This window comes from Mustela nigripes, chromosome 12 (assembly GCF_022355385.1).
Source record: "Mustela nigripes isolate SB6536 chromosome 12, MUSNIG.SB6536, whole genome shotgun sequence".
NCBI classification, from domain to species: domain Eukaryota; kingdom Metazoa; phylum Chordata; class Mammalia; order Carnivora; family Mustelidae; genus Mustela; species Mustela nigripes.
This window is the reverse complement of record NC_081568.1, coordinates 93,836,495-93,851,102: the sequence shown is the minus strand read 5'-3', so window position 1 is coordinate 93,851,102 and position 14,608 is coordinate 93,836,495. Positions and strand designations below refer to the sequence as shown.

Genomic DNA, 14,608 nt, shown 5'->3' with positions numbered 1-14,608 from the left:
ATTTGTTCATTTGACAGAGAGTGAGCTCAAGCACAAGGATGGGGAGTGGCAGGCAGAGGGAGAGGAAAAAGCCGGCTTCCCACTGAGCAGAGAGCCCAATGCGGGGACTTGACCCCAAGACCCTGGGACCACAACCTGAGCTACAGGCAGACGCATAACTATCTGAGCCACTCTGGTGCCCCCGCAGTGTGTTATTCTTATCAAAACACATCTTTTACAATAGAACATTCCACATTTAGAGGAAGGACAGGGGAAGGACATTCCATGGTTTTCAGTAGCACTCCACTTCATTTTAAAAACCTTAGCTAAATATCTCATTTCTTTGGCCTTTGTCAAGTCCTTAAAGTATCATGAAATCATCTACATAGAAAATATTACCCAAGAGGTATATTATTTTTAGTACACAATAAAGTCTATGTAAGGAGAAAAAGATCAGTTGGAGTAAAGTATGTTCTACTGATCTAAACTTTTACATGAAGAAAGAATAATTTTAAAAGTTCTAGATCAGATTTCTGTAATTTTAATATTTAATGGGAAGTAATGCTTTTATCATCTTCCACAAATACATATATTTTATATTTTTAAAAATTTTAAGTACTTTATTCCACAGCATGAGGTTTATAAAAAGTAACCAGTATCTGTGATATAAGTAATTCTAAATCATCTCCAGCTTTCAGATACACAGTAATAATTTTTCCTTAAAGGAGGAGTTTTGAAATACTTCTGGGTTTTCTGTTTTTACAAACTGCTAGCATTGTATTTACTATGACTTTAATTCCTACAGGTTCTAAATCTTCCCTTAACTCCAAATAAAAATTTTCAAATACCCTTTAGGTATTGCTTAGGTATCTTAAAAAAAAAAAAGCCCAAACGGAAATCACCCATACTCTGCATTATTCAGCTAATATTCAGCTAAACACAATGTAAGACACTATTATAGACTATAAATACTAAGACATGGTTCCTTTTCTTGAGAAGCTAAAATGTAGCAAAGAAAAGTATTTTCATCTTACTAGTTTTTTTCCCTCCTCAACTAGTCTTTCTTCTCTGGATCTTCTGTACCTTCTCCTCTTCTTCCAGGTCTCTTAATGTTGGGTTGACATTAAGACTCATTCTTTAGGTCTCTTTTCTTTCCCACTCATGCCCTTGGTGACTGTATCTAGCCTCTGGCTTTATATACCATCTATATACCATCTATACACTTTATATACCATCTATACACTGACAACCTCCACGTATGTAGAGCTAGCAGAGCCCCCTCTTGACTGAAAACTCCAGATCCCTGCAAATAAACAGGTATCTTATTTCAAATGTAACACGTCCAAAAATGACCTGATTTTTTTTCCACTAAAAATTACAACTCCCACAGATGACCCCATCTTGGCTGTTAGCAACACTATCCTTCCACTTGTATACACCAATACCACTGAGGTCACCTTTATCTCTTATTTCTTATCTCGTGTCCCACATTCAGTCCATCTTAAAATCTTGTAGACTCAACCTTCAAATATATCTAGAGTCTGTCCACATCTCACTGCTTCTATCGCTGTCATCAGAGAAGACTGACATAACAGCCCAACTGGTTACTTTTCACCTCTGTACTCACAATGTTTCTACATATAGCTGGCGTAAGTCTTTAAAACACAAATCAGATCATGGTCTGACTGATCTGCTCAAAGCTTTCTAAATGATTCCATGTCACTCAGAGTAAATGTCAAAGAACATACTGATGCCTACAAGGCTCTAACTCTCTGACCTCTATTCCTCTCACTCTCCCATCTTGCTGACTGTTTTAGCTACCCTGGCCTTCTGTTTCCCACACATACTATGGACACTCACACCTTACCAACCTTATAGTGGCTGGTCCCTCTTTCTGGTACAATCTTAACTCCAGTATCTACATGGCTAACTTCTTAAGTCCTTGTTCATGTTACTTTCTCAGTGAGGCCTACTTTCAATGCTTGTGTTAGCCGGTCTTCAAAGATGGTTCATTTTACCCTTAACATATGCAGAACCTGAATTTTATCATGAGTTACTTTTTAATTCTCTAACAAGTCCAAGTATCTTTCCCTTGTTCCTTCTCACTTGAATTTCATAGTGTTCCTTCTTTGTAATATACCCTTTTTGTAAGAATTTAACTCTTGCTCAAACTTAATAAAATGAAAACACTAGATTAGATATTGCAAAATGTGGCTTTCCTCTTTGGAGGAACAATTACTTTGGAGTAAACAATTACTATTGTTTAATTATAGAAGAACTCTTTCTTTACTGCTGGGAAAGAGAATATACTTCCTGACATTTAGGATCTGGCCTGGTCTTACAGGTAGCTACTTGGCATTCAAAGGGACATCTTGGTATTCTCTTGTTGAACTACACGATTTCAAAGAGTATCAACATCAGACCAGGCCATTCTTTGACCATGAAAGAGCAAAACAAAAGCAAGTATATACAGTTAACCTCTAAACAACATGAATTTGAATAGTACAAGTCTACTTAACCACAGATTTTTTTTGACAGTACTATAAATGTATTTTATGATTTTTAGTAACATTTTGTCGACCTAGTAAGAATATAATATGTAATACATACACCATACAAAACATATATTATACATTTATATGTTAGGGGTAAGAGTTCTGTCAAGAGTAGGTTGTGAGTATAGTTAAGATGGTGGCAGGCGGAGGGAGTTAAAAGTGCAGGGGGTTGATGCTCCTAACCCCCACATCATTCAAGGGTCAACTATAATCTTATGTCTGAATAAGACATTGTCCAAAACATAAAGTACCAAATAATCCATAAGTGATAAGGCCACAGTAAGGTATAATGAGTGGACACCCCAGCTACAGTCTATATTATTAACATACTTGGCAATGACCAGTGATCACTGGTCTAAATATTTTTAGTTCTAGGTTAGTTTAACACACAGTTTTTCTTCTTTCATGATCTTAAACAAACTGATTTATTAAAAGAGCTCAACTTAAACAACTAATAAGTACATTAGCAATTTAAGAAATTTGAAAACACAGGAGAAAAATACAGTGACTGTAATTTTCCTCATAATCAATTTAACTTCTCTGAGTTTAAAGTGAAGAGCGTTTTCCAGCAGTTGGTCCCTAATCATCAGATCTTCTCAGGTTCTGTTTTCTGTTTTCACCACAAACTTTCAATTCATTCTTCCAGGGCTTTCTGACTCAATTAAAAAGAAAAGGCCTTAATTAACCTCTCTAGCATTCCTCTATCAGTTAGAAATATCTGAGCTATTCTTTCTGGTTTCTTTGCCTTATAATTTCCTGGCTCTGCATTCTGTGTGCTCAGACAGATGAATTAACTAGGCTAGTCTTCATTTCTTTTATCTCCCTTTCCCCACTAGCCTTCCCAATCAAGTACGTAGCAGAATGTTTTAATCATCATCTGCATTAGTTTTCTCAAGAAGGACAGGCATTTGAACATAGAAATGATTATTTCTCAAACACTAGTTGCTTTTTTGCAATGACTTGGGCGTGGTGAACTTTTTTATTTCTTTAAAAAGCTAATAAAGCAAAACTTAAGCCACCAAAGGAAGAGCAAATTAAACAAATTTACTCTTCAGTGCAGTTGCATTTAGATGAGTTTAAGACAAAAAGGAGAAAAAAAACCAAGCAAACAAATAAAAGGCAAGGGACTGATGATTACGCTACTTAAAATGTAGGGGAGATCTGTTCTCTGTGAAATCACAGAGAAAGAGAAGAAAAGAAAACATAAATTACAATTTAATTTTTAGTGAAAATAAGTTGTAAGGTTTCACTGGCAGCAGTAACTAATGTCATCCTCCTTCTGGGCAGAATATTTGAGTGCTTATTTTATTTTATTTTTAAAGATTTTATTTATGTATTTGACAGAGATCACAAGTAGGCAGAAAGGCAGGCAGAGAAAGAGGAAGGCTCCCTGAAGAGAGAGCCTGATGCAGGGCTTCATCCCAGGACCTTGAGATCACGACCTGGTCTGAAGGCACAGGCTTTTAACCCACTGAGCCACCCAGGCGCCCCCTTGAGTGCTTATTTTAAATCTTCTCATCATATAGAAATTATTTCCAACTCCTCAAAAACACCAGCTGATATAATCATATAAAACAAGTTTTCTATATAATCAACAAAAACCATGCTGAAACTAGAATTAAAAAAAGAGAAACACTATAGTTCAGTAGGTTGTCATAACTCACACACACTATTCTTTAAGAAGCTGCAAAAAGTTGAAGATATCAAGGACACCGATGCACCACAACTGCACCATTCTCAATTCAAAGTAATAAATCCAGAGTCAATGCATTTTTCAGGAGACATATGCAAGCATGTTCATTACTGAGTGAGGTATTATTTTCATAGCATGAAGAGTTGTAGCAGTTTGCCAGCCTTTCCCAGGTGCATACAATTGTATTAGTAACATTCAAATTATTTCAGATGTCTTTCCTTATACTTTAACACTTTCCATTTAAAAAGATCAAAAAGTAGAAAATACCCCTTTGGGATGGAATGTTAAACTTGATGACCTCTAATGTCACAACAATTCTACAGTTCTGTGTGTTGACTTAACTATCAGCATGTGGAGAGCTACAATGACAGTGGATTAAGTTCCTCCTAATTTATCAAGTAAAACTTGTCACTCTAAAAAAAGCAACAGGAATTGAAACTCATTTCAAACTACCCTTAAAGACAAGTTTTAAGCTGAGGAAATCTACTTAACTGGCATAAAATCATGAGGGGAAAGATCACACAAACTAAAAACCTATTGACCTGAACTCTTCAAAATGTTAGTATCATGAAAAACACAAAAAGATGGGCAAACTGTTCCTAATTTTAAAAGACTGAAGAGACACAATTGAATACTGTGTGATCTGTAACTAGGGGTGGAAGGGCAAATAACTAAAAAGGGCATTTTTAAGCAACAGGGAAAATGTAATGTCAAATTTCTTGAAAGTGATAATGATATTGTGGTTATTTATAAGATTTCCTTGTTCTTGGGAAATGCTTCTTCCAATATTTAAAGTTCATGTCTGCAACTTAAAATTTTAAATAGGATTACCAAATAGAAATTTTATATAAGCAACAACATCTTTTCACTGAACATATTTAAATTCACATATATTTTTAAAAGAGAAGGAAACTAAACATGGCAAAATGCTAACAGAGTGTGAATCCATCCGTGTTCTGTCAATTTTTATGTAGGCTTTTATTTTTTTTTTTTTTAAGATTTTATTTATTTGTCAGAGACAGAAGGAGAGAGAGCGAGCGAGCACAGGCAGACAGAGAGGCAGGCAGAGGCAGAGGGAGAAGCAGGCTCTCTGCCGAGCAAGGAGCCTGATGTGGGACTCGATCCCAGGACCCTGGGATCATGACCTGAGCCGAAGGCAGCTGCTTAACCAACTGAGCCACCCAGGCATCCCTTATGTAGGCTTTTAATATGGCTATGAAATTTTTGAAATAAACTGGAGAAAAAACAAGATATAAATGAATCCAATCTAAGTAGTAATTAGATTCGAAGTTTTTACTTAAATCACAAATTTTTCATATCACAGAAAAACAATAATTTTTTAAGTAGCTTCCATACCCAACATGGAACTTGAACTCACAGCCTTGAAATCAAAACTTGAAACCAAGGCTCTGAGAACTGAGTAACCCAGCTGCTTCCAAATAACAGAAAATTTTTAACTCAAGAGTTAAATGTTTCAACAGAAGTTTTAAAAAATTTACAAGTTTTGGGGCACCTGGATGGCTCAGTGGGTTAAAGCCTCTGCCTTTGGCTCAGGTCATGATCCCAGGCTCCTGGGATCGAGCCTCACATCAGGCTCTCTGCTCAGCAGGGAGTCTGCTTATCCCTCTCCCTCTCTCTGCCTGCCTCTCTGCCTGTCAAGTAAAAAAATAAAATATTTAAAAATAAATAAATAAATAATAAAAATTTACAAGTTTTAAACTTAAAATTTATTAACTATAAACAACTAAAACTCAGTAGAAAACTAACTACTATAACCTTCTCTGAACCCAAAATGAATATGAACATGTTATACCTCCTTACAAAGGATTTAATCCTTAAAATAGAAGTATTAAATTGATGACCTGCCTACAAAATATATAATTACTTGGTATGAATTGCCCATAGCTAAGATAATTAGGGTTTAATAAATGAAGGCATGCAAATAAACACACATATTTATTTTATTTATTTACAATAACTTTTTTATAGAAATGGGTAGGCACAGTTGTAAATTCATAAAAAATTAACTGTTAATTATGAAAACAGGATAATTCTTTTAATCAGTCCTAAAATGGTTTTCAAAATAAATCTTAAAATGTAGAATTGATATAATACAAAGATCCCTCCTGTATATTCCTATCATCAAGACAAAAAGTAACTTTGCAACCAAGAGCTATCAAATATGATTGCTAGGCATTTACTGGTGCTACTATACTAAATTTTTTGGGACTTGTTTCAAGTTTTTTTCAAATGTTATAAAGAATTATTTGAATATAACTTGGAATTTAATGTTTGTTGAAGTCTTATCTTTTGGCAGACAATTTAATATTTACTCTCTTGTGATTTTTTTTTGGTAATTATGTAAGAAACATGTTCATTCTAAAATTTTCAAGAATTTAGCTCTCTCTCTATTGGACCAGGTAAGCACCTAACATTTTGGAATGTTCCACATTATCTTCAGTGTATATCGAACTAAGCCTAGACTATATGCAGCAAGAGAACACTGACCATGTCCTTTTATTTCTCATCATTAACTATAATCCTAGGTCCCAATACAGTACTTGGCAAAAGGAGGTCTTTCGATAAATATTCAATGATGTTAATTCAGTTCACGTATAACGTTACACAAGTTTTTTTTTCAACCTTTAACACTAAAGCATAAATATTTCATGACAATATTGATGGAACTATATTAAATTCCTCTCTATGGCTATATATAAATAGCATAATCAACAGCAGACACCACCATTGTTAATAAGTTTCTCATTATTACAAATAATAGGACAATAAATACATATAAATATATAAATTTAAGGATACCTAAGTATATACATGTATGTATCCATAGCATTTAATTAAAAGGTCATTGAAAAGTTTTTACAATTTATCTCCACATTGTTTTAAACTATCATGTGGTAAGTTTTATATATATGAAAGTTAATACAACACTTTTTACTTCTGTACTTTTGTTTGTTAAAACACAATAGAAATCTCAATAAAATTACATGTTCTTAAGTACAGAAAGCCAGGGGGAAAAATCTTACCATTCTTGCTGACATCCAGTTCCCTGAGATTAATGAGATTTGCAATAGATGCTGGTAATGTTGTTAAATCATTGTCTGGCAAACTCAGTTTGTGTAGAGACTGACAGTTAAAAAGTTGCTATTGAAACAAGGGAAGAAAGGATTTTGATTAAGTTTCCTTAAATATTTGTTAACCTTTATACAAATAAATATTATTAGTGTGGTTAAACTTCATGAATTATACCTACAAAAACATTAGGAAAGATCTCTTATCGTTTCATGTTATTATGGGTCTGAACACAATCAAACTACTCAATCATTACATCCTCATACTTCTGCCCTAAGCAAAATGCACTCAGAAAGAATAATAATGTGGGGGGTGTCTGGGTGGCTCAGTGGGTTAAACTGCTGCCTTCAACTCAGGTCATGGTCTTAGGGTTCCAGGATAGAGCCCCCTATCTGGCTCTCTGCTCAACAGGGAGCCTGCTTCTCCTCGCCCCTCAGTCTCACTGCCTGCCTCTCTGCCTACTTGTGATCTCTCTCTCTCTGTCAAATAAAGAAAGAAAATCTTAAAAAAAAAAAAAAAAAAAGAATAAAAATGTGGTGTGTTCTTTATTAAAGTAGTAAAAAAATAAGTGGCTATTAAATATGACAAACTTTGGAACTTGTATTTCAAATATTTTTACTCCAAAATGAAAATTTACACAAATTAACCCCGAATATGACAACTGACTCAGAATGACTCAAAATACTTAATTCTGACTTGGGAGGACAAAAAAATTTATGAACAAATATATTCTTACACTAAAATCACAGTAATAAAATGTACTTATTTATTTTTATAAAATGTATTTAAAATAAAGTATATTTAACCAAAAGTGTAGGTAAATGGGTCACTTCTATACTTCATACCAAAAAACTGTGTGGAGCACAGAGAATTTTTAGGGCAATGAAAATACTCAGTATGATACTAAATCACAGATACATTTCATTATACATTTGTTTAGGCTCATACAATGTACAACACCAAGCATGAACCATACTATAAGCTATGGACTTTGGGTAATGATAATTTTCCAATATACGGTCATCAATTTTAATGTAAATACCACTCTGATAGAGAATGTTGACAATGGTGGAGGCTTAGTGTAGGTATATGAGAATTCTCAATTTTGCTATGAATCTAAAACTACTCTTAAAAAGTAGTGTTTATTAGCAAATCAAACAAAAAATTATTATCAGGATAACACTGAATAAGCCCTTTTTAAGAAGAGCATTCTTCCAAAAACTGAAAGAAGTACAAGTGATTCAATTATCTGCACTATCACAGCAAGACTCTCTTTTCTATTCAATCACCAAGCTGAAACCCTACTAGTGCTTATTACAGAAAGGGACTAATCTTGGACTTCCAAGTTCTCCAGAACAACTAAGTAAGATAAATTACTTTCTAAAGAACAGTATGTAAGGAGACGGTAAATTACAAAGCACCTTATTACAACCTGGGGAAGTAATTCATAAACATGCAACCCATAATCTTAATATTTTATCCACAACCATACACAGATTTCTTTATAAGACAATCTTGGATGTCACTGGCTTTTCAAATGTTTTTACTACTAACCACCAAAGGAAAAGCCTTTTTCAAAGCACTGTCATCCAACATGTATATACACACATGTACACACACACAGAAATCTAACACATAGATTCCATGCACCAGTGGACACATGTAACACACTGTACTTTCTATTCTATTTTAGTTACAGTTGCCAGATGAAATAGAGGATGCCTGATTAAATTTGGATTTCAGATAAACAATGAGTAATTTTTTTCAAAGATTTTTATTTATTTGTATGATACAAAGAGAGAGAGCACAAACAGGGAGACCAGGAGAGGGAGAAGCAGGCCCCTTGCTGAGCAGGGAGGCCAAGGCAGGGCTGGATCCCAGGACCCTGGGAATATGACCTGAACTAAAGGCAGGTGCTTAAACAACTGAGTCACCCAGGTGCCCCAACAATGAATAATTTTTAGATGTACATCCTATTTATTGCAAAAACACACTTATACTAAAAAAATACTCATTGTTCATTTAAAAATTATAATTTAACAAAGTGTTCTCTATTTCTATTTTCTAAATCCACCAGGGTAAATCATAGCTCCTTTTTTGGAAATGCCACACATGCTTATGAGTCACCAATACATCTCCATCCAGTTTTGATAAACACTACTGTCTGCATAGTAAAACATTCTAACAAATTAAAAGTACTGAACAAACTGAGGGTTGCTGGAGGGGAGGTAGGTGGGGGATAACCTAAATGTGTGATGGGGTAATAAGGAGGGCACTTCTCATGTTGAGCAATGGAAGTTATACGTAAGTGATGAATCACTAAATTCTACTCCTAAAACCAATATTACTCCAGATGTTAACTAACTAGAATTTAAATAAAAATTTGGGGAAAAAAAAAAGCTACTGCAGTTTTTCCATAATAAACAAGAAAATGAGTTGAGAATAAAGAGGCATTTTTTTAAGGATTAATAAAAGTAGCCACTGAAAAATTTTAGCAAAGAAACTGATAATGTGAGAGGATATAGCATGGCAGCAAAACAAATTTCCTCCATCTAGTTGTTCTTAGATTTCAGAAATGTTATGTCCCCCAAAACCTTTCCAAACAAAGCAAAATGGGACAAATAGAACAGTACCTCTGAAAACCTGCTTAATAACAAAATTATTAGGTGACAACAAAAGGACAATTTATTCTTAATTATAATAATGTAGATCAATGTCTTATTAAAACTAGGAAAAGAAAGCATTAATTTCTATTTGTCTAGCTAAATCTATTGGCTTCAGAAATCATGCAGTCCTACCATAGGGGCTACAAAAAATGGAAATTAAATACAAAATTTTAACTTAAAACTTGCTCAAATACTCAAGCAATTAACTTGAAGAAACAAAGGTTAAAATTCTATTTAAAAAATACTGGAGGTGCCTGGTAGTGCAGTTGGTTAAGCATCCAACTCTTGGTTTTGGGTCAGGTTGGGATCTCAGGGTTGTGAGATGGAGCCCTATGTAGGATTTCAGGCTCAGCACAGAGACTACCTGAGATTCTCCCTCTCCCTTCTGCCCTTCTTCCTCTTCACATGCTCTCTTTCAATAAATAAATCTTTAAAAAAAAATTCTTTCAAGTTCTGTTGCATACCCTAAAATAAAATTAAACCAAAAAAGAAAAGAAAATAGAAACAATGGAAACACAAATATTGGCTGCATTATGGCTACACCAAGGGATATCGTATTTCTTGCATAAAAATAACCAAAGACAATTCTTAAAAGACAGTATTGACCATACCTTTGGAAGCTCTTCAATCTGATTAGCATCTAAATAGAGCTCCTCCAAAGTTTTTTCAAAAGTAAAAATCTCTTTGGGAACCTGTTCCAAACTGCAATGAGAATAATCAAGAGTAGTGACAGTCTCCTCTTCCCCTCGTAGACAACGACATGGTACCAACCGCACAAATAAGCTTCGTTTTGTAGTCATTTTTAGACACTGCAATATTGAAATAAAAATACGCTTAGTTAAAACACATGTTATAATCAACAATTTTCCCAAAAAATAACAACTCATTTATCATGATCTATGTAGCAAATATAAGTACAACCTTCTTTATATTCATCCAATGGAATACATTCAAACATATTGTTACTGTCAGAATTTATATACATTTATATATACTGAATTTCAAATGAAACTAAATACTTCTGTACTTTAAAAAATGATCTGTTAAATACCTATTTATATGCTTCTGTAAGAAACATGCTTTATGAGTCCCACTTATTCTCAACTAGAAAAGCCCTAATACAACAAAGATATTTCTTTAATTTCTGGGTAAGAGCTATTTTATTTTTTAAGATTTTATTTATTTATTCGACAGACAGAGATCACAAGCAGGCAGAGAGAGTGGGGCGGGAAACAGGCTCCCCACTGAGCAGAGAGCTGGAAGCGGGTCTCGATCCCAGGACCCTGAGATCATGACCTGAGCCAAAGGCAGAGCCCTAACCCACTGAGTCACCCAGATGCCCCATGGGTAAGAGCTATTTCTAAATTAAGAATTTGGGGGAACCTAGGTGGCTCAGTCAGTTAAGCATCTGCCTTCAGCTCAGGTCATAATCTCAGGGTCCTGGGATCAAGCCACAATTGGGCTCCCTGCTCAGCAGGGAGTCTGCTTGTCCCTCTCCCTCTGTTCCCCCTTTTCATGCTCTCTCTCAAGTAAGTATATATTATCTATAAAGCATATGTTATATATATTTATAATAATATATATTTATATTATTGCATATATCAGTTTTGCGTAGAAAGTAGGACTGCAAATATATTTTCAGATCTTCTGTAGTGAGACATCAGAATCATGACCCCAGGGCACCTTGGGTGGCTCAGTGGATAAGCCTCTGCCTTCGGCTCAGGTCATGATCCCAGGGTCCTAGGGTCCAGCCCTGCATCTGGCTCCTTACACCACAGGAGGCCTGCTTCTCGCTCTCCCACTACCCCTGCTTGTGTTCCTGCTCTTGCTGTCTCTCTCTCTGGCAAATAAATAAATAAAATCTTTAAAAGAAGAAGAAGAAAAAAAAAAAAGAGTCATCACCCCTTTAACTTTCCAAGGCAAAATTCCACATCAAAATTTCAATACACGCCAAGTGAATTTTGTTTCAATTAAATATTTGTCTTTTGATTTTTCTAAACAGCTTATAGATCCTATATTTGTGTAAGGTTACACATTAGAGAATAAACTTGCTTCAATTTAGTTTGAAACAATGAAGTCTGTATAAACTAAACTAAATGGGAGAAAGGTTTACTTCTGAATTAGTGAAAATTCTCCAGGCTAATTTTAACCTATCCATAGGTTAATTCCAACTAGTCTAAGATTGTATTACCAAAGACAAGCCTACGTCAATAAATAAGAATGACTGTTAATCAGTTAACAACTCTGTAAAATATAAATTCTTGCCTTAATCAGAAGACAATTAGAGTAATAGAATACTTCTAACCAGAGCCAAGATTATATTGAAGCCAGTGAGGGAAACTGCCTAAAGGACAAAATAGGAGGCACCAAAAATAACTTAATCAAATTAAATATTTTAATGCTTTATTTTTTAATTAAAATCACTGAAAATTAATCTGTTTATGAACAAAATGACTTTTTTTTTTTTTAAAGATTTTACTTATTTGACAGAGAGAGAGAAATCACAAGTAGGCAGAGAGAGAGAGAGGGGAGGAAGCAGGCTCTCTGTGAAGCAGAGAGCCGGAAGCGGGGCTCCATCCCAGCACGCTGGGATCATGACCTGAGCTGAAGGCAGAGGCTTTAACCACTGAGCCACCCAGGCGCCCCTACAAAATGACTAATTTTTAAATAAGGACAGGATTGGTATTATTTTTTTCTTTTGCCTCAGGCTTCAATATGGCTCTGTAAAGTACTGCTACCAACTTCTATTTCAAATTATATGATATTCTTAGAGTGTTTGACAACTAAGTATTTCCCTTGCAATCTTTTTAAAAATAGGACTATTCTCAGTCAATCACCATGTGTCAGGCACTGTGCTAAGTTCTTTAGATAATATATGCATATTCTCATTTCATACTCATATATCTAAGACATGTACTATTATCCCTATTTTTCCATAAAGAAACTGTTTCTGTGCTCTTATTGCCTTATACTACTTCTCAATACATAATGATATATTAGAACTCAGGTTCTCAAGATGATTAAAATATCAATAGGTCTTTATTAGGCACTTCTCCTTTAGGGCTTACAAAAAATAAAATACTGATGGGGTTCAGAACACACCACTCAAATACGGTACCTTGACATACTTTCAACTGAAGGAATGTGAGAAAACAGCAGAAGCAGGAAGGTCATGCTGGCCTCCCCTTTTACTTCTCCACTGAAATAGGCCATAAAATCCTCATGTGAGAGGTGCCTTCCTTATACCTGGAGGAAAAGAGCAGCCCAATCTCTCAAGAATGGAGAAGAATCCTAACAAATGGGCTTTACTTAACTTCCCCCCAGTTTACTACACTTATGTCATACTCTGACCTATCGTACTTGTACCCAAGTCCACACTCTTCATCAAATCTAGCATAAATATATTAAGTTTTAATGGTTTCTTTACATCCTAACTCCTCATAAAGGCTCCTGTGGCACTTAAAATTTGTATGAAATAAATTTGCATGCTTTCTCCTGTTAAAACTGTTTTTGTCAGGTTAGTTTTCAGACCCAGCCAAAGAACCTGAGAGGGTCAAGGAAAAATTCTTCCTCCACTACACTATGATGTCAAACACAAAAGTTTCTACATAAAATCTGTTTCATGGGAATATAACACATAGCATGGTGACTACAGTTAATAATACAGTACTGCTTATTTGAAAATTGCCTAAAGAATAGATTTTAAAAGTTCTCACTTCAAGAAAAAAAATTTTAACTACATACGGTGATGGATGTTAATTAGATTTATTACGGTGGACACTTAGCAATACACATATATACTGAATCATCATTATGCTGTACACCTGAACGTAATATAATGCTACGTCCATTACACTTCAACAAAAACAAAAAAAAAGATTTTGTCAGCAAATATCCAGAAAAGTTTACTGAATATTCATTAATAATCTATATTTATATGTGGGTATGTTTTACTGATAAGAATAAGCAGTTTTGTTGATCTAATAAGAATTTCATTGCTGAAAAGGAATTCAGCTTATCCTTGTGTGTTTATGACATCCCCAAAATAAAAGATTCCAAAAATGAATATGAAATTTCTTGCTCAAGAGATTATAGGATTTCAACTGATAGTGAGTTAAGAGGACATTTAAGAACAATCTTAAGGGAACTCAATCTGTTCTTTCCAATATGGCAGCCACTAGACATGTGGCCATTTTAACTTAACCATTTTTAACTTAAAATTCAAGTTAAATCAAATAACTTGATTTAAGCACTAAGCACATTTTAAAAGCTCAATAGCCCCATGTGTGACTAGTGGCCACCATACTCAGAGAAGACAGAGAAAATTTCTCTCAGTGCAGAAATTTCTGTGGGACAGTGTTGGTCTGGTGTTTGAAAATATTCTGGTTAATCAAATTATAAATACTATATGTTTATATTTTTGTAATATGATAGTTCCCAAGAACATGGAAGATGTGACCTAAAAATTTCTGAATTATAATGGATTTGGGAATATAAATGCTAGCTGAGAAGAAAGGGCATGAAATGTTTACTACCAAATAAATGTATTTAAAAGAGTGTATTTAGGGGAGCCTGGGTGGCTCAGTGGGTTAAACCTCTGCTTTCAGCTCAGGTCATAATCCCAG

General features: G+C 34.6%; 1 protein-coding gene across 1 annotated transcript in view; it reads right to left on the bottom strand.

The window, feature by feature from the left end:
- Positions 1–14,608, bottom strand: part of ERBIN (erbb2 interacting protein) — a 125,682-nt gene that overhangs the window by 65,332 nt on the left and 45,742 nt on the right. Inside the window, exons 3-4 of the mRNA XM_059417984.1 lie at positions 10,595–10,792; positions 7,272–7,389 (exon numbers count right to left, since the gene is read on the bottom strand). Coding sequence (XP_059273967.1) covers positions 7,272–7,389; positions 10,595–10,783 — 307 coding nt within the window. The 5' untranslated portion in view covers positions 10,784–10,792. The remainder of the gene's footprint in view (positions 1–7,271; positions 7,390–10,594; positions 10,793–14,608) is intronic.